General features: G+C 31.9%; 2 protein-coding genes across 3 annotated transcripts in view; one reads left to right on the top strand and one right to left on the bottom strand.

Moving 5' to 3' along the window:
* Positions 1-1,033: 1,033 nt before the first annotated feature.
* Positions 1,034-27,360, top strand: LOC129222765 (zinc finger protein OZF-like). 2 transcript variants are annotated; one of them, XM_054857296.1, is made up of 5 exons: positions 1,034-3,040; positions 6,982-7,112; positions 11,666-11,770; positions 20,224-20,318; positions 27,223-27,360. In XM_054857296.1, exon 1 carries the CDS (start codon positions 1,136-1,138, stop codon positions 2,711-2,713), a length of 1,578 nt encoding a protein of 525 aa, XP_054713271.1. In that variant the 5' UTR covers positions 1,034-1,135; the 3' UTR covers positions 2,714-3,040; positions 6,982-7,112; positions 11,666-11,770; positions 20,224-20,318; positions 27,223-27,360. The 2 variants fall into 2 exon arrangements, with proteins under 2 accessions (XP_054713271.1, XP_054713270.1); XM_054857295.1 differs by having other exon boundaries at positions 20,221-20,318.
* LOC129222764 (proline dehydrogenase 1, mitochondrial-like) overlaps positions 14,908-27,867 on the bottom strand; it is a 98,180-nt gene continuing 85,220 nt past the window's right edge. The window contains 8 exon segments of the mRNA XM_054857294.1: positions 14,908-15,167; positions 16,841-16,929; positions 18,924-19,108; positions 23,574-23,669; positions 25,273-25,419; positions 25,499-25,591; positions 26,730-26,811; positions 27,168-27,355. Coding sequence (XP_054713269.1) covers positions 14,959-15,167; positions 16,841-16,929; positions 18,924-19,108; positions 23,574-23,669; positions 25,273-25,419; positions 25,499-25,591; positions 26,730-26,811; positions 27,168-27,355 — 1,089 coding nt within the window. The 3' untranslated portion in view covers positions 14,908-14,958.

Below are 27,867 nucleotides of genomic sequence, written 5' to 3'. Positions count from 1 at the left end.
TTCGAATTTTGTGCTATATAATTAAATGAATAAAACGCGCGTAATTTTTTTTTTTTTTTGGAAGGGAATGGGCAGTTAGCGTAATCTTAGTGTAAATCGGTGTATGACACAAAAACGCAACTGAAGATAGATATAGCGACGTCTATTGGAGATAGATATAGAAATTTTAATTTTATTTAATTAAGTTTGATAGATAAAGATATAAGATTGATAAAAATCGCCGCACAATTTATTTAAACAGCCGCCGAAGGCGGCAATCTTGGCGTAGAAAGGTGAATGACAAGTAAGCCAAACAGCCACCATAGGCAGCTGTTTGCATGAAAAGACGAATGGCGGAAAAGGCGAACCAGCAAGTCGCCGAAGGCAGCAAGTAGTTAATAAAAATTTAAATCTATTTTTTGCATTACTATCTCTTTTATGCCTGGGAATCACAAGACAGTTATTTTTGTTTCGTTTTAAAGGGCAACATAAGAGCTTCTTTACTATAATTTGGCGAAGCATAGCCCCATTTTTCATTTTTTCCCTCAAGCTTAAGCAATGTTTTCATAATGAAGAACAATCAGAAACAGTTTTTTTTTTTCTCTGCTACTAGTAAAGCGTAACTAATTGTAACAGGGGGGAGGGGGGAAATACTAAGTCCTTCCTCGATTTTTTTTTTTTTCAATCTAGTCAGGCTTAATCGTTTCTTTCCTGATCAAATAAAGTTCTTTCTTTCATTTCAGTTTTATAAGGAACAGTGTTTGATCTTTCTACAAATTTGTTTTCGAAAAAGGATTAAAAATACGACATTTATATGAAAAAACTGATTTTTCACGGTTCAATAGCTCTGCTGTCGGCCATTGTGCTATAGAAATGGACTCCTGAGCTAGGAGTCGGTATCCGGTGGCGCTAGTGCACCTGACATCCGGTGGACAAGTGCCATCGAATGTAAAGTGCCGGCGCAATAGCCACGTCCTCTCTCTTTGTTTTGTTTTGATCATTTATTTTGATTGGCTCGAAGTTAGTTGAACTCTTCGCTGAACGGATTGAAATTATTAAAACAGCCGATTTTTTTCAGTGTACAGTTAAATTTGGAAAGGTTTGGCTCATGTAGTGCAATTCTTGGAGCAAAATTTTATTTTTATTGTTGATAAAAATGACTTCGATTGAAAGTAAAGTTGCTCAAGACAGTCTTGGGCTTCCTGATAATATGAATAATAACTGTAATTTATCGGAAAATAACGTACTCCTTACTAAAATCAAGGAGGAAAATCAAAGTTCCTATAGTTGCAGTGTATGTAAAGATGATTTTTTAACCGAAAGTAATCTCGCAGATCATTGCATTTTTCATTCTGGGGAAGAACCTTTTAAGTGTCTAATTTGTGAAAATATATTTCTTAATCAACTTGATCTCGTATCGCATTATTTAGAACATTCAAATCCTAGCTGCTTTGAATGCATATCATGTGATAGTAACTTTGTAGATAAAGTACAATACTCTAAACATCTTATTTCTCATGTTACAGATTGTATTGATGATCTGACTAAAGAGGGTTTGATTTCTGAATCCGATCAAAATTATTATCGTTTAGATAAAAGTGCAATGGAAATGTATGGCTGTGAACCGTGTCATGAGCAATTTGGTGCGAAAGAACTTCTCTGGCAGCATAGTGTTTGCCATTTAGATTACAAACTTTTAAATTGCAATATTTGTTCTAGAAAATTTGGACAAAAATCGACTCTGATGAGACATTATGAGTACTCTCACACCACTGGCAAGCCGTATGTTTGCACGGTATGTCATAAGCGTTTTAAACATTTTTGTGTGCTGAAGAGACATATAGTGACTCATAAGGAAGAAAAACCATACTCGTGCGATATATGTCAGAAACAGTTCAAATGCAATTATACTCTCTACAATCATGCCATTATTCATACGAACGAGAAACCGTATCAATGTACCATTTGCAATACGACCTTTAAAAGACGAGGCGACCTTGCAAAGCACGGTTACACGCATGAGAGCGAAAACAAGCATTTCTGTGAAATTTGTGGGAAAGGTTTCAGGCAGAAGCACATGCTCACGATGCACTCGGTTATTCACACAAATGAAAAGCCACACACGTGTGACACATGCGGTAGAAGTTTTAAGTTTAAGAGTAACCTACATCATCATTATGCTCTGCATACCGACGAAAAACCTCACGTGTGTGATCAGTGTGAGATGCGTTTCAGGAGGCACACGGATCTGAAAAAACACCTGAGTATCCACACCGGGGAGAAACCTTATCAGTGCAGCTCGTGTGGTAGGAAATTTCGTCGAAAGAGGTCTTTAGATAAGCATGCGATGATTCACACGGGCGAAAAACCTTATGCATGCGAAGAGTGTGAGAAGACTTTCAGGTGTTTAAATGATCTCAAGAGACATCAGTTGGTTCATCGAGGGGAGAGACCTCACAAGTGTGATGTGTGTAAAAAATCTTTCCGAACAAAGTGCAACTTGTCTGTTCATTACCTCATTCATACCGGAGAAAAACCTCAAATGTGCGAGGTGTGTCAGAAATGTTTTAACACAAAAACTAGCCTTATTAGACACATGAATGGTCACAAAATTAAAAAAACTTGTGACGTCTGCCATAAAAAGTTTATAAGAGGAACAGATCTGAAAAAACACGTCTCTCGTGGGAACTGTAAAAAACCACAGTGCAAGGATGAAAAAGGAGATGCTTGTTAAAAATAATAGTGAAATTTCGTATTAAAGTTACATTTTAGTGTGAATTTTTTTTTAATTACATATTATTTAATAAAATTTAAAATGGTCATTATTAATTTATTTTTTTTGGTAATGTGTCTCAAAGAATTGGTTTCCACCAATAAATTAAGAAGAGGAAAGGGGTTTTAATAATTTACTGAAGAATTTTTTCATGTGTGAAAAGCTGTGACAAATACAAAAATGATGACCAGCAACAGGCTCTGGGCTCATCTAGGCTGCACAGCGCACAGTAAAAGTCAATAACCCTTTTGAAGCTATCTACTCCCTTGCTCATTACAGCTTCTTTTGGTAAGCTAATCTACTCTCTTGCTTATTACAGCTTCTTTTGGTAAGTTATTCAAAGTGTCTACAACTGTACTGAAGTCTTGTTTTTTTTTAAATAAAATACCATGTAAAATGGTATAATGAGTTGAAGTGTAAAATAATGTATGATAAGTTTAAAGGGGGGGGGGGTAAATTTACTTGATAGGTAAAAAACTCTGATTCATTCATTTTTCCATTGCATATTGTAAAAATACGTAATTACAATTAAGTTTTGTTAGGAATGGAAAAAGTTGGAACAGTTCCCATATGAATAATTAAGACCTGCGTCTTTGTTATTTTAAGATTAAGAAAAGAAACACAAATATTCGATCATATTCTTGTGTTAACCATCTCATTAATGTGGCATTGTTTCAGACGTAAATTATACTGATTACATTATTAGAACAATTGTAAAATTAGAGGGTTTTGACATGACAGCTTTAACCATGGTTTAAATTTGCTTATTGTGTAAGCAGGTCTTAAGATTGAGTAAAATGTAAGTGATCCTATCTCCAATCAATGTTGAATCATACTTTCTTGATCTGAATAATTTTTCATATGTGCATAAACAGAGTCTGTCTGCAAGTTATGAATTTAATTTGAATGTTTCTCAGCATGTAAACTGAACTGATTATTTTTTAATAATAAGTAATAATTTCATAAAAACTTGCTCATATTCATTACAAATAAAAATACAAAAGTGACGATCAGCTACAGGTTCTGGGCCCAGCTGGGCTTTGAGTGTTGAAACATGCATATTTTTCTTGTTGGGAAAGTTTGGTTTGAAATGACTATAACTGCACTTTTCTTCATTTGTTGTGTCATTTTCTTGGAATTTTTCGAAAACTACAGTAATTCTTAAATTGTCCTTTCTGACCCAGAAAAGTTATTTTATCCTTTTGAGTGCATTATGAAAAGTGCTTGGTATTTTTTTAAAAAATTCTGTTATTTTATTCTTTTTAGTAGAAATGTATTTCAGAAATAGAATAATTTTACCCTCACGAAACTTCACCTTATTTTTTCATTTAAATGCTCTGTACTAAAAGGGAAAAAACCTATATACGAGTCTAAAATTTTGAGCAGTTGGCACTAAAATTTAATCTTTATTTCTCTCTAGGATTTATGCTTGCTAATTTCATGCTTGCTTCAGAGAAGCCTCGATTCAAAATTTTCATTATGATTGCTTTTAACATTACTGTTGTAAGGCAACAAAATTTGTAACAATGGGTTTTTTATTTAAACATTAAATAGGGAAATTACATGAAATTTGCTGTTTTCCATCCTAACTAAAATAATTTATTTTAGAATTTTAATTTTTCAGCATTAAGTTGTCCCTTAAGATTAAGCAAATCATTTAGTGAAATCCTGAAGTCTCGTTGCAGAGACATAAGCAAAACCAGGCCTCAGATTTCTCCGTGACAATCAGGCCAAGTATAATAAAAGTGCTTAAAAAGTCAGAATTTAAAATTATTTTTTAAAGATTTGCCCTCTGTCTTTCATAGAGAAGTCACCCTTTAATTTTAGCGATACTGTAGATATCAGGTGAAGGTGCTGTATCTGACTAATAAGAAAAGCTCTAAGCTTAAATTTTTGGAGAGGGGGAAATTTCAAGTTTGCCAAATGACAAAATACGAGCATACACAAATACTTACATCAATGGAAAGATATCTTGGGCATCAATAAAGAACAAACAATTGCAATGCGAGGTACAAATTTGCCCTATCCTCAGAGTGATAGGTAGCTAAATATTAAAATTTGGGATTCAGTGTTATTCTAGCCTTGAATTATGTGTTGAAAAGTGAATCATAAAATGTATTAACAACTTTTCACGAGATTCATAAGAAATTATCCAATTTATTGTTCATTAAAACTATTTGAAATTTTTCGAAACTTTACAAATGTATTAATAAACTTTACAAAACATGAAAGTTACTTTTGCATAGCTATCCAAAAATAGTTATATTTCAATTAGGAATGACAGTTAAATGTATGAAGATAAGTGTTAGCTCCATTCAATAGTAGTCCTGACTTAATATAAGCACTACACTTCCATCATTGCTAGAATTTTGAGAAATAGTTACTGGGATAAGTAAAATGTCTTGATATAAGAAATTATTTTTCAATGATATTTTTACTACTAATAATAATTTCATTAGAAATTAAACACAGTGAAACTTCAGTATCAGCCGGCTGGTGGCGCAATGGTTAGGCGCTGGCCTTCTACGCCTGGGGACGCAAGTTCTGACCTGGGTGGCCAGTCGGTGGATTTTAGAGATGAAGAAAATCTTCAGTGCCCATGTTGTATTATTATGCGGCATGTAAAAGATCCCTTGGGGTATTCGTTTGGCTTAGAATATCCCTCGGCTAAATTAAATTCCTAGTGCAATTTCGCATCAAATGAGAGCCCAGGTGCCTCCATCTGGTGGAAACTGGGTGTCAAAAACACTACTGTGTCATGCATCAGGGTCATAATGGTGACACATGAAAGACATGCATTGTTAGGGAGCGCACTAGGTCTGGTTATGGCCCAGAGGCCTCTTGAGGTGGGTCTCTTATACAGCCCCATTGGAAAGAAAAAAAAAACTTCAGTAACTCGGCACTCGGATAACTCAACTACCCCGGTATCTCGACATTTATTTTTCTTATGGTTTTCCCACTGCTGCTAATTTCAATGGGCGAAAAACTCTATAACTTGACAAACATTTGCAGAAAACTCTGTAAGCCATCATCCAATTGCTATTGTAGTCCAATTTTCGGTGCCAACATTCTTTCATATTGACCTCTTCTCAGAATATCACGCTGCAGTTTCTTGGTCAGTCGATCCTTTTCATGAAAACTCTTTTAGAGAATTTCATCCTTTATCCAGGGGAGTCAGACACCACACTCTGTGCTGTTAGTGCAATTCTAAAAGGCTAGGAAAGGATAGGATACATGTACCCATAGAAGTCCTTTAAAGAAAGAAGGTACCATGACATGTTTTGCACATGCTGCTTCACATGTTGTGAGCAGGACTTTTTACCTTTAACAGACCTCACTGACAAGAAGCTTTTTCACCTCTTTTCAAAAATTATGGATTTATTCCTCACAAGGTATTCAAATAACATTATTAGGGATTTTATTATGCAATTCTCAAAAAAAAAAAAAAAAAAAAAGAACAATGAAAATTTATTCACTGGAATTAATATTTATAGTGTGAATGTTAACATTAGTAAGTAGGTGTTACAAACTCTTTAGGAATCAAAATAATGGAACCTCAGTAAGTTCGCTAAAGTTGACATGTTTTCATGCTCCCTTGAGGTTTTTGAGGTATAGAGGTTCCACTGTATTTCAGTACTTATTTATCATTTCTAAACTGTAGTTCAAAATCTGATTGATTGTTTTTGGTTGGTCTGTTATTAGTAAAACCGGCTTTTAAAAGCTCACCACATAGCTATGCTCTTTGCATGTGGGCACTTTTTTTATTTTTATAATTTTGAAAAAGTAGCAAAAGGCTGCATTTCCCATTAAAAATTAATTGGGGATGTTTTACTTTTTATAATGACTAAAAATATACAGTTACCTGTCGTTAAAATAACTAATGTAGATATTTCTTTTGGTGCAGAGATCAAAATGTTTGTTTAGTTTACCGTAATTAAAAATACTCATAGTGAGGTAAGAACACTTCACAGTGACTTTGGCTTTAACATTATTGCCAACCCTAATACAGTAGTTTATGTAAAAGTAAGGACTTTTATTGTTACCCCCTCCCCCCGTTAGAATGTGTTTCTGGCTGCGCTAGTGGTTGAAAGATTCCAAGTAAAACATACAAAATGTTTGGTATTCAGTCAAATAAATATTCATTGCATCCGTAAATAATTGAAGGCTTTTGTGCGCCATATGATATTATTTTTATAATAATAAAAATTTCCTTGTGTTTTGTTTTACAGAAAATGAAACTGAAACACAAGAATAGCAGATTATACGAAAAATTTTCTTCTATGAAGTGGTTGATGACTTCAGGCTTTAATTTTCGGACAGGTTGAAGAAAAACTGCAAAACATTTGGAAGCTACATATATGTAAGCATAAATTCTTATTCTTGTCTTGTTTTTTTTTTTTTTTAGTTGAAATTTTTCTGTGTACTTTAATATTTACACCATGTAGAGCATTTTTTTTTTTTTTTTTGCATATAACCAGTATGGGATCCCAAATTAAGTATGTTCGAGACAAAAACCTTTCCAGATTTTAGATTCTGACTCAAAAATAGTAAAATTATCATACTGTGCGATGTTTGACACATTTTTCCAAGTTTCGCTCATACTCTCTACCAAGCTTCTTATCTTTCTTTATCAGTGTGAAGAAAAAGAAAATTCTTTGGTATGCTAGAGATAATTTGCCTTACCATATTATTCTATTCGCAGATATTGCTTCTTATTATTATGCATTGAATGATTTGCCGATTGATACAAGAAATAAATCTCATTCATATTAAAAATAACTTTGTATTTCTCTCAATATGCTTTGTAAAAAAAGAAAAAGAAAAGAAACTTAAACTGAAAGCATTGTTGCACAACTACAGCAAAACGCTAATAATACTCATGACACATGGCATCGATGGGGCGTAAAAAGTTGCCTCTATTATGTTTTCAACAAGTAATAACCTATTGTTAACAATTTTAAGCATTTGAATAAAAATAAAAATATTTAAGGAAAAAGTTTCAGGTCTTCTGAATTCTGAGATAAAGCAATATGAGTTTGTGTACTACGTATTTATACTCTATAAACTATATAATGAGGTTTTATAAATGACTTAAACAATTAAAATAGAGCAAATTATATTACTAAAAAAAGTAAAATGTAATTTATTTTCATATTGTATAAAAATATAGTATAAATTGTATGCAAACACATGTATGTAATCAACTTTTTTTTTAATAAGAACATAAATGAAATCTGCAGTAGTTTTGAACATTGAAATTTTTCCAGTCAATTGATATTTTAAGCAGATCATTATAATTTTGTTTTTTTTTTTTTTTTCCAAAAAAAAAAAACTTCTACTTCTATTGTTTCTTCTGTTTTTTTCTTTCTTTCTTTTTTAATGTTGCTGATCTTCTGACCAAAACTGTCGCTCACCATCTAAGATTACTAACCCATCGATAATATTATCCTATGTTCATTTTTTTAATACTGTCATCTCTGTCGTTTTTTCTCAATCATCTGTTTGCCTGTAATTGTAACTAAAAAATAATTGCTTGCATGTGGCAGTGATAACTCAGGGTGTCTGTGATGATTCAAACTTCTAGCATATTTCCTGTATAGCATGTGAAAAATTCTAGTATCCTATGAAAAATCTTTATCTGTGATCTTTATCTCAACAGTCATTCTTTGTATAGTCATTATATTGAATTTAAAATATCATGATCTTATACATAGTCAGTCTGTCTGTTTCCAATAGTTGTTGAGGCTTTATAACCTTTGGATTGGAATTTTTGTTGGTGTATAATATCTATGTATATATGTTAACATTTTAATTTAATTAAAAATAATATGTTTCGTAACTCTCTATTAAGTTATGAAATATCATCATTGGTTGTATTAAAATTATTTTACTCAACTCTACTAAATTTGCCATTTTTACATACTTATATTTTTTAACCACTGCTGTATTTAAATAGCATAAGTATGAAAAATGAAATTTAAAAGAATGCAAAATTATTACTGTGAATTAATAAGACATGATACATACAAAATGTAAGTATTTTACATCCTTTTTAATGGTATTTTTCAAAAACAGTTCAACAGTTTAATACCTGAGAACTTAATGTTGTTGGTATGGAAAAAACAGGGAAAGTGAAGGCTTATCTGGAATAGATGCCCTCAATGGTGTGTTTAAGAGAGGTAATGAAGAAACCCGGGCCCTTCCCAAAATAAATTTAAAACCAAGAATAAAAATTTTTATGTTTTCAAATTAAAATGTTGACAATATTCAACTTGGGGCCCTTCCCGAAATTCTTGCTACAGGTCCTGGCTTGACTGAACCTGTGACATAAACTGAATGGTTGGCACATAAAACTGACATGACATTCAGTTTGTTAAACAAGCCATTATGTTCATTTCATCTCATATTTAAATTTTACTGTTTGTCAGCAAAAATTCAAAAAAAAAAATACTTTAAGTAATTTGATATTACTATGGGTTTTAACACTTTATTTTTGAATTTATATTTTAAAAACTTATATTTTTGAAATATATTTTTTATAAATACATTTATATTTTAAATTTTTTTTAGAATTGTTGAGACTTTAGTTCAGTTTTTCAAGAATTTAATATTTTGGCAATTTTTATTGGCTATTAAATGTATAAAAATGTAGATACAGTAGAACTCCAACAATCCAAACTCCTATTATGCAACTCACTTTCAGAATTGCGATGTACAAAATGATGACTCTGTCTGAGCGCTATCCCTCGCAAAGCTAGTGAAACAGTTTACTTTGACAGAGATATTCATCAAGCAATGACTATCATTTAAAGTATGGTGTGTACGTACTGTACTGATGTACAGCAGTTGTAAGTACACTTATTAAGTAAAAGTGTTGCCTTTTCATTTTATTAATTGAAAGCTCTCTTCCTTTAAAAATTGTTTATTCACCCATTTTCAAAAAAAAAAAAAAAAAAATTGAAATTTTGATTATCTGAAAAAGATCCAGTACCAATTGATTCGGATAATTGTAGTTATACTGTATTTATATATAAAAAAGCAAGCAATATTCTTAATCGATGTAGATTATTTTTTTAGAATGTTTCACAATATTCTTAACTTTCAGTAACAATAAGGGAAAAAAATACTATAATTTGTTATGGACTATGATTGGAAATTAAATTCTAAGATTTAGTTGTGTTAAGTGAAAGTTATCTAGTTTTGATATATATTGACACCTTTTGTAAACAGGACTCAAAAATGTCTCATGTCCAAATGACGCTGTTTGTCATAATATTGGTCCTGCTTTTAAGTTGCTTTAGTAATTCTGTCACCATATCCTTGGTTTCGTAATGAAAGTTTAAAATAATTTTCTAAATAAATCGAATGGTAATCTGGAATCAGTAGCGTACCAAGGGGTTGGCAGGAGTGGCTCTCGCCTAGGGCGCAGCAGCTATGGGGACAACATTTCGACTGATTAAAAAAATATAAAAAAAAATTGATCAAAAAGGGAAAAAGTGCTTTTATAAAAAAAAAAAAACCTTGCAACGAAAACAGCTAGACAGCTAGAGGGCAAAAAAGAAATTTAACTTTTGGCATGAAATTTCGTTCTGATTTATTGAGTTAGTTAAACACTTATACACACAATTTGTGTACCAGGGAGGAGGGTGGAGGGCTATGCCTGATGATTCTCTCCATTTTTTTGTGTGGGGGGGGGGGTGCAACATTTTGTCGTGTATAGTTTGAAGTGTATGGTTTTTCTTAGGCTAAGTATTTATTACCATTATAATTAAATAATATAAGAATAAAAAATCTTATTTGAACAAAGTATTCGGAGCCCTTAGTTAGCGAATCTATAGTACTTTCATTTTGCCTGTATGTAAATGGTTGTGTTTTTTAGTGAATTTCAGCAATGTTTTTTGTATTTGCTTTGCTTTCCAAATTATAATAGAATGTTTTAAATGCTTTGATTTTTATTGAAAAAAACTAAGGTTTCTTTCTTTCTTTTAGTAAATATGTAAATAATGTTTATTACATTCTCCTACTAGTTTGAAACAAATTATATTAAAAGTTAAAGCTGTTTATTCTCTTTTGGTTCAAGAACATACATTATTTAATTTATTAGGGAATTGCAAATATTGGTTTTATTGAATGTATATGAAATGGTGGGGGTAGAAGTAAAATTTTAGGGAAGGAGAAAATTCTCAATATGCCGAATGAAATCTCAATTTTTCTGAATGATAAAATTCGAGCATGCACACGCACACATATGCATACATAACATCGACAACGAAGGAACATTGAGCATTATTGAAAGCAATTTAAAAAAAAGAAAATAAGAATAATAAAGTTACAATACTATCTCCTTTTTTGTCGAATCAATAAGTCAAATGTTCTCCCGAAAAAACATTTTGGGAAGTCATAGTGACTTCCCGTCTGTGCGACACCACTTGGGGGGGGGGTGCAATTTCTTAAGTTCACCAGGGACGCTAGACCCCGTAGGTACCCTACTGTCTGGAATAAACTGCATCTTTAAAAGAGAAAAATTAAAAGTGTCTTAACAAAAACCGATTTTATTTTTCATGATTTGGCTTTTTAGTATCTATATATTTTTTTGATATAAGTAAGTTCAAGTAAGCTGTTCTTTTATATACTTTTAGTAAGAAAAAGAGGCAATAATATTTTTTACTTTAAGTAAAATGATAATAATAATAAATATAAAACAAATTGAGTTTTACTTTATTTATGTTTATACTTACTTATTTATTTATCTATTTATTTTTGTGGAATAAATGTCCCAAAAAAGTCATACAGGCATAATATATTTGCATCAAAATTAGTGAACTACTATTGATTATGTTTAGAATAGTAATTTCGTGATGAAATTGCTTTCAAATTTAATGGATGAAAGCTTGATTTTTTTCTTCATTATAGGATTTTAAGCATGAATACTTAGTTTAATCCTTTATCAAGAGATCTCATGAGGTGCATGAACTGCTGATTGATGCCTATTCTACTCATTTTGTAACCTCAGCACAGGTATGTTGGTTGGATTTTCTTGTCTAGTTATATTTTGATAAAGTTTGATTCTGTATTTGAAGTAAGCCAAACCATTTTAATCTTATTAGTATCCCCTCGTTACATCGCTCATCGGGTAAATTGTACTTTTCCTTTGTTTTTCCAAAAATTATGTAGAATTTTTTTTTTTTAATGTTGCTTTGCATTTGACATCACAGAAAAAAAGGTTGTATTTCTCAGAAACAGTATTTACTTCCTGTAATCAATGAACAAAACTGGCCAATTTTCCATAGACTTAATTCATTGCAGTATAAGTTGAAACTTTCGATTCGAATTCTATCTTAAAACAATAAAAATATTTGAAATTATTTTTTCTTAGTTTACAAGAAAAATTGGCTGAAAAATTTTCTTCTGTATTCATAAGAAAAGTGTCCTTATATGATAATGAATTAATATTTTTGTAAATATGCACTTATTTTTTGCATTAATGGAATTGTTACGTTTTATGACTTCGGTAATATCATATTTTCGGATATATCGTGCTTTTTTGATGTCTCCCTACAAGTGCGATATAACAAGGGGTTATGGTACTATGTATGAAAAATACCACTTTTTATTCAATGTATAAAAACTACCATAATAGTGGGGGATCAAAGATCACCAATTTTTAGCAGGAAAACTGCAGATTCCTGCATGAAAACAGCCGTTTTTCTGAAGGTAAAGCCTCAGATCTTTAAAATACCTGCAGAATTCTTCAAAATTTCTGCAGGTGAACTTCTGTAGATTCTGCGAGTAAAACGCAGCACATTTGGCTATTCCCATTTAAAATTAGGTATTTTCGCCCAAAACAAAAGGTGGTACTGATTTTATTACACTAGTTACAATTGATGTGTTTAGATACATGTATTTTAGTTACAGTTATGTCATGAGATTAGGTATGTGAGCGTGTACGTAGTACACATATATGGCAGTGTTCCTTCCTGGTTTTTCAGAACAAGGGGTGATCTGTATGAGGGGGTGAGGGGTGATTTTGAACTATAAAGGGCGTCACTGATTAAGCTATGGATTTTAGAAAAAAAAATGCTGGAATGATTTTAGAGATGGCAGATGGCTAATCTCTTTTGCGCGTGGTAATAATTGGACACTTTAGCCAGAGGTTTCTCTCCCCCCCCCCCCAATGCCCATTCCCAAATGTTGCATAGCAACCCCCCTCCCCCTTCCCTCAAAAAGAAAGACCCTCGAAAAGTGACTAAAAGCACGTTAAATAATCAGATTCAAAAATAAAAACCGCACATTCTGTGTCATGAACCCTTCCTCGCCATTTTTGGGCACTAATGCTTTTTAGCCATTATTATTAAAATAACGTGCTCCACTGTTTTTCGAGATGGCCGATCGCTGATCTCTACTACGTGTCTTAGTATTCAGAAACTTTAGGAAGGGGTAACCCCCCCCCCCCTAAAATAAAGAAACCCCAGAAAAATGAGAGTAAATCCACGTTCGAGAACGGCCACTAAACTTTTCAACTGCACATTCCGCATCATGAACCTCTCTCCCCCCTTCCCCGCCATTTTTGGGCACTAACGCTCTTTAGCTATTATTATTGAAACAATGCGCTCGAATGTTTTTCGAGATGGCCGATGGCTGCTGTTCTCTATTACATGTCTTAATATTCAGAAGCTTTAGGAAAGGGTACTCTCCCCCCCCCCCCCAAATTTTGCAGCTCTCCCCCCTAAAATAAGGAAATCTTTGAAAAATGAGAGTAAATCCACGTTTGAGAACCGCCACGAAATTTTTCAACTGTGCATTCTGCGTCATGAACCCCCCCCTCCCCCCACCTTCCTTGTCTTTGCTGCCATTTTTGGGCACTAATGATCTTTAGCCATTATCATTGAAATAACGTTCTCGAATGTTTTTCAAGATGGTCAATGGCTGATCTCTACTAGGTGTCTTAATATTCAGAAACTTGAGAAAGAATCCCCCCCCACCCAAATTTTGCAGCGAGTCGCCATTTTCTGGGGGGGGGAGTACCCCTTCCTAAAGTTTCTGAATATTAAGATACGTAGTAGAGATCAGCCATTGACCATCTCGAAAAACATTCCAGCTCGTTATTTCAATAATAATGGCTGAAGAGCATTAGTGCCCAAAGATGGCGGCGAAGGGAAAGGGGGGGGGGGGATTATGACACAGAATGCGCTGTTAAAAAGTTTCATGGTTGTTCTTGAACGTGGATTTTCAGTCATTTTTCTGGGGTTTCCTTATTTTAAGGGGGAGGGGGTGTACACTGCAAAATTTAGGGGCACCATTTTGGGGGGGGGGATTACCCTTTCCAAAAATTTCTGAATACTAAGAAATCAACCATCGGCCATCTCAAAAAACATTTGAGCACGTTATTTCAATAATAATGGCTAAAAAGCATTAATGCCCAAAAATGGCGGAGAAGACGAGGAAAGGGGGGGGAGGCATGACGCAGAATGCTCTGTTTTTATTTTTGACTCTGATTTTTTAACGTGCATTCAGTCACTTTTTTAGAGGGTCTGCCATCTCTAAAATCATTCCAGCGTTTTATTTTTTTCTAAAATCCATAGCTTAATCAGTGGCACCCTTTATAGTTCAAAATCACTCCCCCTCTCCTCATACAGATCACCCCTTGTTCTGAAAAACAGGAAGAAACACTGCCATATACGTGCACTACATGCACGCTCACATACGTAATCTCATGACATAACTGTAACTAAAATACATGTATCTAAACACATCAATGTAACTAGTGCAAAAAAATCAGTACCACATTTTGTTTTTCGCGAAAATGCCTAATTTTAAACGGGAATAGCCAAATGCACTGTGTTTTCCTCACAAAATCTGCAGAAGTTCACCTGCAAACATTTTGAAGAATTCTGCAGATATTTAAAGATTTGAGGCTTTATTTTCAGAAAAACTGCAGTTTTCCCGCTAAAAATTGGCGATCTTTGATCCCCCGCCAACTCGCCCGGTCCCTTACCCACCCTGGCAGACCAAGCAATAAATGCTTGGCTATGTGTGTACTTTCATTCCATTACAGAAATTTTTAATGTACCTTATGAGTACTTTTTTTTGTGTAGCCAGCTCTTGGTCTATAACCAACAATCGTTGCAAAAGATGCACTGACAAAAATATTTGTACTAAAAATTTTTATTTCACAATTAAAATTCTTTAAAAACAGGTCTTTGATTTCAAATTGGCTTGTAGTTTCCAACAGGAGTTGCACTAAATATATTACCACACATAATTCTTCTCTTGATTTCATTTATTAAAAGCTTTCTTTCTCTGTCAGATTTTTTTAGGAGTCCATTATTTTCTTGTGCCCGACGAGACAGATATGGCAGCACTTCGTCAATAGGTCCATATGGCACATATTTATAAACAGAATAACCAGATTGACCTGCCAAAATGACACACATATAGTTACGTATTATTAAAAGCATAACATTCATTTTATCACAGTGTATTTTTTAAAAAGGGTTTTATTAGTTATGAATGCAGCAGGAGCGCAACCAGAGGGGGGGCCCACAGATCCCCTGCCCCCCCCCCCCCCAGAACGCTAATTTGAACACTTTTCAAAAAAATTTTTTTTCAATTGGAACAAAGATGAACGCACTTTGAGAAAACGAAGTGGTTCCAAAGTAAGCAGGGATGACAAGAGGTCATTTTAAACTTCCCCCTCTCTCCTTTTCGGCATTTATTTTTTCTGTAGTTAGGAACTAATCGATCATAACACTGCCTATTTCTTCGGCTACCGCGGAGCGATCGTTTTCAACATTGCGCCGCCTCAAGTCCTATTTAAGCACAATGATGCAATAACGCTAAAATGGATTAGCACAGCTTTGTATCAACAAATATATAGTTGTACAACCAAATGAAGTTATTGAAGAACTAACCAAAAAACAACGACGGTTAAACTTTGTATTATAGACAATAAGACAATTTTATAAGCGTACACATGCAATGTGGATATTTAGGACTCATCAAGTGTAAGTGATTTTATTGATTATTTTGTTGTATTTTTAAGTGATTTCATGCCATTTTAATGTGTTCCTTTTTTTTTTCTCTCTTTCCCTGAATGATCTTAAAAATATGAAAAGTTTAAGCTTTTGGTGATAAAAATTTGTGTGCATTTTGATTTATTTCATTAATATAGTAAACAGAGTAATAACAAGTATTGATTTCCATTTATTAATTTGAACATCTTACCACCATACTGTTGTTTCAAGTACTTTAAAGTTTATTCTTAACGTGATTCTGGCATAAGAACAATTAATGTTTTTGCAATAGTTTTTGAATAAATTGCGAAACTTAATGTTAAGGAATTTTACTTAATAATAAATATATATTGATGTAAAGAGAGAGAGAACGCTGATAGAATGTTGCGGAAAAAAAATTGCAACCCCCCCTCTAAAAATATTTTCTGGTTGCACTCCTGGAATGCAGTAATAATTTGCATGACAAATGCAAATTATTTTCAGATGATAATTTTCCCAGCACCAGTGTGAGTATACAGTTGTTGTTGTCTTGTTCCAGCTAGGCTGGCCATTTGGTGTGCGCTGCTTCACTTTTCCAACTGTACTGTAATTTGGTGTGAAGTCAGACTTCCACAGTACACACATGCCATAGGGACCTGTTTATAGGGTAGGCTACCATTCACAACACAAAGGAAGGACAAGGACAGAAGAGAGAAAGTACATCCATGCCCGAGCTGGGATTCGAACCCGGGACCACCTCATCACCCTCTGACCACTAGACAAGGCAGGCAGCAGTATACAATTAAACTTCGGTTTAGTTTTCACTCATTAAAGTCCTATTAAACTGCCAGAGATTTTTTTTAGGAGTTCATTATTTTCATGTGCCCGACAAGACAGACAGCATAGGTGTCTTACAACCCTTGGTTGCAAAAATAATGAACTCTTTTCCGTACAATTCAAAATGTTTTAAAGTAACCATAATTAAGTTAATTCCCTTCTTTTTTTACTATTTTATCTATCAAAATAGTGAAATTGTAATGAAAGTACTTATTATAATTTAAATACCATAAGCTTTGAATATGCAGTAAATACTTACCAAGAAGAAAGCTGACTTGATCACACATGCCATACAGCTGACCAAAACAAACAACTTTATGTTCAGGTTTAATTCCTAACTCTTCCATTCTAAAAACAATTAAAAAAAAATCTTATTATCAGGTTTGCTAGCTTGAATTTAACTGTGTGAAAGAAGAATGAGGAGGAAAAACAGAATTGCATGCACTTTGAAATTCATATATCTCTTTGCATCATCAGCTAATAATTCAATGTATTTTAAAAATTTACTTCAGAATATTTTTTTTCAAAGCTTAAAAAATTGTAGAAATTTGGTAAATCTTGCTCTTATGAGGTTAACCGATAAACCGAAATAACTCTGCATTTATGAGTCAAAAACTTTCAAATAAATTTCATGTTTTTGAAAGATATTATCTATGTGAATGAAAGTGAAATGTTCATGAAAATAGCAAATAAACTAACTTCTGAAATTTACAGCTTAACCCCAGCTATTTACAATGAAGGATGATTAAAAAAAAACTGTTTTGGTTTCCTCAATTCGTTGCTGGTTCACAAAATGCATAGCTGACTTAATTTTTATTGAAAAATATCAGCTGAAGCAAGCGTACCTTTTTTGTGAAAAAAGTTACAGAACACAAGGTCTCTTATTTCTCAACAAATACTTAAAAAAAAGAGCTTTTAAAAGCTCCAATACATAGGCATACATAGTGAAAATCTATCTGAAAATGGTCAATAAGGATTATGTTATATTCATGTTGAGCAGATATACAGATTTTATTTTATTTTTCAAAGTATGTGTGAAAATACTTCTTACATTTTTGGAAAGAGTTTTTATGAATTCAACACTATCCAACTCTCTAAGTATGAAATGGAATATGGCAGGGAAAGAAGAGATGTGTGATTTTTTAAAAACATTTAGATTACTCGACACTTCAAATTACATTTTTTTTTTAATTTTTAGTGTTTTAAAAGTTTCATTTTCTCTCTCCCCTCCCTTTACTTTCCATAATGCTATCTTTTTATTCAAAACACAAAGTGAAAACGCAAAAATTTTGAAACATTTTTTGTTTTCAATGTATGCGATAAGCTGGTAGGGGCATTAAAAATATCCCCGAGGTAGCTATTTTTGCACCAAAAGAAATTTTTAGCAGTTTTAACTGTGTGTTAAAGGTTCCGCAGCATTTTTGAGTTCTGTTGCGATAGAGCTTAAAATATGTCTTCTCTAAAAAAGATGTGGTATTTCTCCTTCTAGTATTAAATTTAAAAAAAAAAAAATGAGATTTCTTATTTATAATATATTTAAAATTATAGCTCACTTAATTATAGAACAGTGAGATTTTTTCCACTTTTATGTTTATTCAAGTAAAAAATATATCAAGTAAATTAACTGCACCCAAGATAAAAATGTGGATGTCCAAAAAGTAACAAAGAGCATAAATATTCTTAATTTTCAGCTTTATATCTAAGCCAATGTTTAATCCAAAACAAATTGTTGATATTCATATTCTGTTTTTAGAATGAGAATTTTTTTTGTTTGATATTTTCTATTTATGTATAACTATCACAAAAGTAGCTGCATTGTCAGGCTAGCTATAGTGTGGCTCTAATAAGTTGAAGAGAAACCTTGACAGTCCTTACTTCTTTTTAGGGTAATAGAAAACATTGATTGGTGTAGAGTTGTGTTGTGTAATTTTCGTAGTTGTTTTGTGAAGGCATTCAAGCTAAAATCAACTTCAGTAACACTTCTGTTTTTCACTGAACAGTAAACATCCTCAAGGTCAACGTATCAGAGCCACACTCTACAATGAGAACCACAAAAAACTGAAATAGGAGAATCTCAACTTTCCTTGGCGATTCACCAGAAATATACTGTTTTTCAGCGATGCCTTTGCTATGTGAATGTTGATATTAACCGGATAATGTTGGCATGCGCCAAATTTTAGGCTTTTACAGTAACTTACAAATTTCTAGCTGTACTTATGGTACATATTTTGCATAGTTTCCTTTTGTTGCTTTCAAAGTTGCTTCAAAAGTCAAACTTTGAAACTGATTGCTTCATTTTTCATGTGAGTATAGTATAAAATATTAATATTTCTATGACTTACTTTTTTACAGTAAAACGCACAGTATCTTCGTTGTGAGATGCTACCATCACAGCAGTTTTTCTATCTCCTTTTGCTATGATTTGACGAAATATTTCTGTCAAAGATTTATGATACATTTCAGTAGTTGCTTCATAGCTTGGATTTATTGGATCTTCATAACGGATTTTCTTTGCTCTTAATCTTTCCTATGAAGTGAAGCAAAAAATGTTTTAGAATTTATCACACTTTAAATGCTTTTACAGTACATTAAAAATAATAAAATCACAAAGAGGAGAAGTATTATCACTCATTTTCAAATGATGCGAGTTCACCACTCAATAATTACTTGCCTCTTATCAGGGTCGTCTTTTTTTTTTCTCAGAGGGGGTTGGAATAAGATGAGATACACTCGCGATATAGACCTGAGCACTGTAAATTAAATAGGAGGCAAATTAACCTAGAAATTCACAGAAGAGTGGTCATGCTCATATTGGAAATGGGAACAATGAAGTGGCGCGGTGTTGTCCATGTATAGAGTTCAAAAAACAGTAGATATAGTTCAAAGGGTAGTAGTTCTGTGAAGTTAAAATGAAAAGTTTAATTTCCATCACTATAAAGCGTGTTTTTAAAAGATGGTCTGTAGTCATGGCTTAAAATGAAGGTTGCTGAAGCAAAAATACACCAAGCATGTTATTGAGGATTACTTTAAGTCTGTGGTGAAAATGCAATAACATGCAGAATAGTTGCATGATTGATTAAAGTATTTCATCTGGATGTGAATGAGACTGCAGATGGTTTTGCATGGCACAGGTTGGCCCTCCATTCCTCAAGATCAAATGATGTCCTGCGCAGTCAGCAGTAGGAGAGACATTGTTTGCGACAACATTCACTCATGTCTCAAACAATGTCACTCTCCTATTGCAATGGTATTTGTGACAAATCTTGGAACACTCTCTTGAATCACCTGTCATAAGTCCTAGTTTTTAAACTTGAAGGAACCCTCTGAGGCCAGGATTTCAGGACATTTTATCTGTACTTTATACAGTTGAAAAAAAATGTAAGCATTTATAGCTCTTTAGAAACATGATTTAATTGATAAAATAATCTTTTTCGTTTCTTTTCAAACAATACCTGTAAGAAACAAGCTTTATTTCTTCTAAATTGCATTAATTTACTATTGAAGCTCGCATAATATATATATATTTTTAATTTTGATACTTATGGATGGGTTTAATTATTTATTTATGAAACTGTGCATGTCTCAACTTGCTTAATTTATCTAACTGTGGTAAAATATATATCCATCTATAATTTCCAGCAGTGAATAGTCTGATTGATGAACAAGAGATACGATTCTGATAGTGCTTCACATAGTTGGAGAGAAAAAATTTTTACCGTTTGCAGAACCATTGACAAGTAGGTGTCCAGAAAGCAATTACATTTTCTTTTATGTTTCGGTCAATCCATAATAATGTTTAAAACTAATTTTGAGTGATGTAATAGAAGCCCTCTAAAATAAAGGATTATATAGGTGAAATGTTTCCCTCCTTGTTTTGAACCATTACCTTCTAACATATTTGATATTAAATAAAATTCTAGTTTTGATTAATTTCAGAAAACATGGTCTAAAAATGAAAGTAAAAAGTGTTGATATTTTTTCTCAAAATCATTCTGTAATTGCTTGAAATATAGGACAATTTTCCGCACAGAAAATATCAAAGTAGAATTTTTTCATTACTTAATAATAAATCATTATTTTCAGGCCAAACAAGAACTCAGTTGAATCTTGTAAACCAGGGTTCGCCGATACAGTGGCTCCCAAAAATGTTCGTACACTTTAAAATTTTTTAGTAAAACCAAAATAACGCGAAACTGAATTCGAATATGAAGTCCAATATTTTTAACATCTTTCCTATGTCATTCTTAATAAAACCCTGTAGTTTTTACAAAATGCTGACGGATCTTCTTTTTGAAATGGGTCAAAAAAATAAGATACAGAGAAATAATACGCCTCAAAAGTCATCGTACACTCAAATATTTTCAAATAAATTCATGATTAAAATTATCCTATGTCATGTTTTTATTATTTTTGCATTGTGTTAACCCTTAAAAGTCATTTGGCTTTAATTTTTTCGTTTATTTATTCCTTGATAATGTGCTTATTACTTTAAAATGGCTGGTATTCGTAAAAAACCACAAACGCCATTCGAAATTTGAATTTTTTCCTCATATTAGCGGTAAATTGGTTCAAAATGTCTCTAAATTAGTTAATTTATTCCATTCTATAATAAAATGCTTTGAATAAAAGAATCAGACCGAAAACAAGGCAAGAAAAGGTCAACTGGCAAAGTTGACCAAGAATAATCTGAGATTTACAGTTAAAAAATTTATGAAAAATACACATTTGAGTGCTGTAAAAGTTTCTGCAGAGTTAAATGAAAATTTTTATATTTAATTTTCACCTAAAATTGTTCGCCATGTTCTCTGATTAGCTGGATTAAATAGGACCTCTTCCCACAGAAATTTTCTTGGCCGTGCGAAAAACAGAAAGCTTACGCTTTTCGTCGCAAGATCAATGATAAATAAGCACAAAACTTTTTGAATTACGTCTTACTTACAGATACAAATGAATTCAACATTTTTGGTTAAATTGTTGTATAATTGTAAATAAAAGAAATAATTAGGAACTTAATCTTAAGAACTTATTTGGACCAGTTAATCAGGACGGTGAAGGTGTTCTTGTGTAAGGGTGCATATCAGGACTTGGTAGTTTGAAGTTTTTTGATGAAATAATGAATCATGCTGTTCATTTAAATATTTTAAAAATCAATTTTAAACTCTCAGCGAAAAATTTGGTTATCGGAAAAAACTTTGATTTTTATCAAGATAACGATAAGCACACGGTTTTCAACGTTTGCATCTAGTGCCTCAAAAATTGTCCTAAAGTTTAGAAAGTACCCCTTCAATCTCCAGATTTAAACTTAATGTAACATATTTAGAGATATCTGGAGGTTAGATTGCGAAAATACGGCTTTAAAACGAAAATAGAGCTAGAAACAATAAGACTCTTGAAGTGTAGTTAAACACCTACTCAGAAATTACGCAAAAAAAGAATGAAATATATTCCCAAACGTTTAAATGGTGTTGCTGTTGCTGCATGATATTCTACTAAATAATAACTTAATAAAAAGTTAGATTATTCAATCACATATAAACATTTTTTAAAGTCTACAAAGACTTTTGTGAGATAAAATTTCTGGCACTTTTTGGTTTTTGATTTTTAAAAAATTAAGTTTTAATAGTTTTTTAAAAGTTTTCGTGTGGTTTTGTTGAAAATTGATCCTCGATCATATAATTAAATATCTTTTCGGAAATATTAATTCTAATTAATGGATAAGGTCCTATTTCATTGAAAGTCGTAGGTGTATGAACACTTTTGGGAGCCACTGTATATATATCAATCGATAGATATCACAATATATATCCGATATTTATTCTGAAAATATCATGATATTTTCAATATTTTTCTAACTACGGTATTTTCAATATAAAAATTATATTAATCATGGTAATATTGCTCATTTATTATTAAAAATAACCAAGAAGTTATGTACTACAGTTTTATGATGTATCAATACATCATTAATATAACAAAATAATATAATATTCTTTTTTTATTTTATATTCATAAAATTATTAGTAATGTAACAATTTTAATTCATATTAAAAGTACCTAATTAAATATTAAACATTGATTGGAAAAAAAGAAAATGTTTTATGACTGTGCTCCTGACTATTGCATATTGTTTATTTCTGAATCATATAACTGTGTAAAAGTAGCTAACAGAAGACAAATGAGTAAAACAGCTAATGCTAAATTAACTCTATTAAAATTCACAAAAATGTAAAATGAAATATTAGATGTGAATAATAAAAAAAACTTTAATTTTAAGTCTACATATTATAATAATAATTAAAGTGATTTGAGGATGCATTTACTATTTTGAAGACTTTAAAGATTTTTATTTTTTGTGTTGATTGAAAATTTCAGGTATATATCAAAATATCCGATCTATATCAAAATATCAGATATCATATTTTTGAACCCTGTAGTACGAAACCACTTAATGGAAATTATCGCTTTACATGAACTACTTATTTAGTCCCTTAAGTTAGCAATCTCACTATAACTTATCTGATAAGATGGAATTCCCTTGTCAGGAGATAATTTTCATGTTCCCACGACTTTCCGGTTAACGAGGTACAACTAGTTAAAAGAAAACATAGACAAATTGAAAAGTGCATTTTGATTTGATGAAAACTTGTAAAGTACTTTACATTTCTTTTCAATTTTTTTCCTTCTTGTTAACAATTTTTTTTATTAATCAAACAAACATTTTTAATATTCTACCTTGACCCTAAATCTTGTCCAGTTTGGGGTGTTTTAAGTTTCAATGAATATTTTATTCCAGAAAGGAACAAATTTAGTTTTGGATCTTAAATGTTTTTTTTTTAAATCAGTTTTGGTTAAAACATGATTGGAAGAATCTTGAATCAACATAGTAAGGTTATTCAGTAAATTACCGCCCATTAGCCAGGGCTAAAGCAAAAAAAACGTGAAATACACCGCCAGCTCAAAGGCTGGCGGTGTATTTCATAGTAAGGTTATACCTGTTCCATATAGGCTCCTCTCACCAGTTTAGCACCAAAGTAAAATCCTTGCCTTTCTGCAAGTTCCAAATCAAGAAGAATATTGTTATATGCTTCCTGTAAGTTAAAAACATGCATAATGAAATTAAATGCCTCTAAAAACTGCAATATATATAAAAATAATTACTATATTGCAAAAATTAATAACATTTCCTATGTAACAAGAAAACAGGAAATTAAAAATAAAGAAAGGATGCAATTTTAATTAAACACATATTATTAAAGTCAGACCCGGATCTATAAATTTCAGAATTTCAGGCCCCCTGAAACTTGTAGCGCCCCCCCCCCCCCCCCGAGGCGAGCAGTGTATATATTTACAACGTTAATAAGTCTTAGTGTTATTTTTTTACATTTCCCCCAATTTCTTGGGCTGATGTAGACATGCAATAGGGAAAGTTATTTGTAGGTATCTAAACATACTCGACATTGGATTCGATGGTACTTGTCTTTATTACATATGTCATGTAAAAAACAAAATAATGAAGTCATGTTATTCAAAGGTGCCCTAAAGCAATGGTGCACCGCTCCCCAATACCGCGAAGACCCCCCCCCCCCCCCCAAGATCAAAAGCCCTCTTGCCAGAAAAATAGGAAAATACCCTTCCCTTAAAAATTTCTCTGCTGCATGAGTCCCCTAGGTAGGCACCCCTGTGTTTTTCATTAGAATTACCTTGTAAATACAATTAAAGGTAATAAAATTTTTGAATTTTAATGCTTTCAAAGCTGCAACTAAAGAGTTGAATAGATGAAGATGTTGCAAGTCAAATAAATGAATATGAGAAGAAAATATCTTGCTTGTTTTTAAAAATCAGCGTTTTCCTTCTACAATATTATAGTGTTGATGTAAGGAAGATGTTAATAAATGTCTCAATATTTTGCCTTTTTGCTCTTCGGTATCAGTGAATCACTAATTTATGCAGACAATTTCTTGAGCTTGAACTTCTTATTGCTCCACTAAATACTCTTTAATTCTATGCCAACGATTAAGAAAAAGGAAAGAGAATTGAACCAGGACAAAATAACACGTTCATCCACACAAGAATCTGTTTCTTCATAATGTCAATAGCTGATTTTAGTTACAACATTTGTGGAATTTCTAATACATATCACCTTAACTTCTCTTTTTTTTTTTGGTGCGGGAGGAGGGGGGGGGGGCAATGGCATAGCTAGAAAAAAAAATTTTTGATATATTAGGGGTTGGCTAGTTTTTATTAGAGTCAATCGTCAAAAATAGATAATTTCTGTTTTTCAAGGAAACTGGGGATACATTCCCAAATTTTTCCTTTGGATATGCCCTGGAGGGGGGGGGGGGGTTGCTTTTCTATCATTCGAACAAAAATTTAGAATTTGGATCAATCTGAGGAATTTCTGTCATGCATTAAATGTAGTTTTTACGAAAACATTTTATATCATGAGAAATGTCAATATATCATCGACATTATCCAAAACTTGGCACTTTTTTTTTTTTTTTTTGCAGTTATTCTATTAAAAATTTATTTGACTACTGGTTACAAAATGTCAAGCTAATAACTTCAAAAACAATTACCTTTCAAGTCTGCATTTACCCTTCCAGCTCCCTAGTTTTGAATAAAGTAAGCTAAATACATAAATTCAAATTTTAAATTGTTTGTTGTTATGGAAGAAAACAAAACATTTCATACTTTGAGATAACACTGATAAGTGTTGAAGATGATTGCTTTTTCTTTGTTATATTTACGCATCAGTTCCATAGTAATTCTGCTTATTGCAGGTTGGAAGTAAGTTTGCTCTGCATCTATCATAACACGGACATCTTTTTCTTTAGCTACCTGCAATTGATTCAAAAATATAAAAATAAGCTTTTTTGGGCTAGTTCAATATCATTTAAATGAAAAGTCTTTTTTTTACTTTTGCAATGTGGTGTAATCTCCTCATCATGTTACGAAACATTTCTTCTTCATCTTCTGTTAATGCTGAAATAATTGGTTCCATTCTTCCAGTCTAAAATATTTGAATACAATTTATTTATCGTACATGATGTCTGTATGTAAAAAAAGTAGCCATTTAGTAAAAAACAAAAGTAATAAATATATGCAACTTGTTCTGTTCATATGATTTGGGAATTTAATATAAATGCACTCGGAAGAGAATCAATTCAAGATGGGCATATTTGAGATATTAACACAGCATCAACAGTTTAAACTATTTCTAGATAATTTTGATAGCTAGTTTTCATAATTGAAGGGCTTGCTGCAAAAGAAGGTAAGCAGACCAGTTGCAATTTGAAATTTGGAGCATTTTTGCAGCAAATCCTTCAATTCCCAATGTATTATAATCAGGGACCTGTCTGAGTGCAGCAATGATTATTAGTTATAGAAAATATATATATATATATATTATGCATATAGACAGGGTGATATATATATATATATATTGGTTTAGTACATATATATATACATATATATATACAAAATAATTACAATAAAAATTAAAAATATTGAAAAGACCACACCAAAAGCTTATAGATGCTCAACACAGCAAACTAACAAGCCAAGTAAATATAAAAAGCATACATCTATCTATCTATCGATATATATATATGTGTACGTGTGTGAATACATTCTTGTAATTTTTGTAGTGTTTTCACGTCTGGAGTTGATTAACAGTGCCTTTGACATGACCCATAAAAAGAAATCACATGGCGTGTGGAATGAACTTTTGCTACAGACTGGATGTTTATTATGAACCAAAAGGCTAACACATTGAACATTTGAACCTGAAAAAAACGTGCTACTTTTTCTTTACATTCATGTATCTCTTTTTGTAATATTTGCAGTAGGTTTTGTTTTTAAATTGGGTTTTTAAATCCAGTTTACACAGAACCACTTTTTCACTTTTCAACACATTCTAAAATTAAATTGAATTTCTGGATTGGTTTTGTACAGAAAAAAAAATCTTATACTTTTCTTAACTCATTGTGCACACTTCAATATGAGAAGTTTTAGGGTTAACTAATGCATAACTTAAAGACAAAACTATATTGACGTATCTAAATAATTTCTTGGTATTCTTTATTTAATTTGATGAGTATAATTTATGCAACTGTAACAATTGCAAAAAAAAAAAAAAAAATACACACCTGAATATTTGGAACCTTAAATAAATCAGATATCAGAGAATCCATATCAACTAACCCACTCCAGGAAAATAAATTCATAAGGCTAAAAAAAAGACAGCATCAGAAATAAATACATTTGTGCAAAAAGTAAAATTAAAGCAACAACGTTTTGTTGCGACATTTTATTGGTAAGTTTTGTACTATAAAACGTTGTTGTTTCTATTCTTAAAAGATAACATGTTTGGAATAATTATAATAATTACAATAACAGACTCATATGCACTTAATTATTCCATAATATTTAAATACTACACATAGTAGTTTTGGAGGGATTATTTCAGTTGACTTGCATAAAATAAACAAAACAGACTTTAAAAATTTTGATTTAAAATAAAAAATAATTTTAAATCTAATCAGTTTCATATGAGGGCATAAATTTTATATTTGAATTACACATACCCTTTCTTATCATAGTCCATGTGTTCTAAAAATTCCTGTACTTCTTGTTTTCTAGTATTGATGTTGTAGTCTTCTAGCTTGTGCTCGAGGATTTCTGGAGTAACATTCACTAAAGCCATGTTCCTTTCTGTACCAACAACTTTTTTAAAGAACTTCCTGGTCTCAGCTATAACTCCAGATAACTGCATCTAGGGAAATAATTGAAGATTTTTTTTTCTTTTTTCAAGATATTGAATGCTTTGCAATATTGTATCAGGTACATCAAAAAATGAAATGGTGCACCTGTTAAGTTATTATTTGTAAAGAAACGAAAAATAAACATAATATGGTTTTAGAAAAAAAATGTGTTATTTTTGAAATAAAAGTTTTAACTCTTGAGTTGAAACATTTGAAAGCAAAGAAATAATGTTCGCTATGCTCAAAACATGTAGAAAGTGCTTACATGTTTCGAGGTTACAAGAAGCAACTTTTTCAATGCAGAAATATGTAACCTTCTGCATGGCGTTGGTGAAGATTGCTAACATTTTTGAACCACATGCTTTATAGAATTTCGGATTCATTAATGATACACGAGATTTTATAGTAATATTTCTTCAGAATTGCACTTTTTACAATTACTACAAGTATTTTTTCAAATGGAAAAACCTACTAATAAACAACTTCATATCAAAAATGTGCTAGCAGACTTTTAAATCTAGAG

The sequence above is a fragment of the Uloborus diversus genome, chromosome 5, assembly GCF_026930045.1.
Source record: "Uloborus diversus isolate 005 chromosome 5, Udiv.v.3.1, whole genome shotgun sequence".
NCBI classification, from domain to species: Eukaryota; Metazoa; Arthropoda; class Arachnida; order Araneae; family Uloboridae; genus Uloborus; species Uloborus diversus.
This window is presented reverse-complemented; position numbering and strand designations above follow the sequence as displayed.

Excerpts from the sequence above, each read along its gene's own strand:
- LOC129222765 (XM_054857296.1), top strand. The coding sequence starts at position 1,136 with ATGACTTCGATTGAAAGTAAAGTTGCTCAAGACAGTCTTGGGCTTCCT.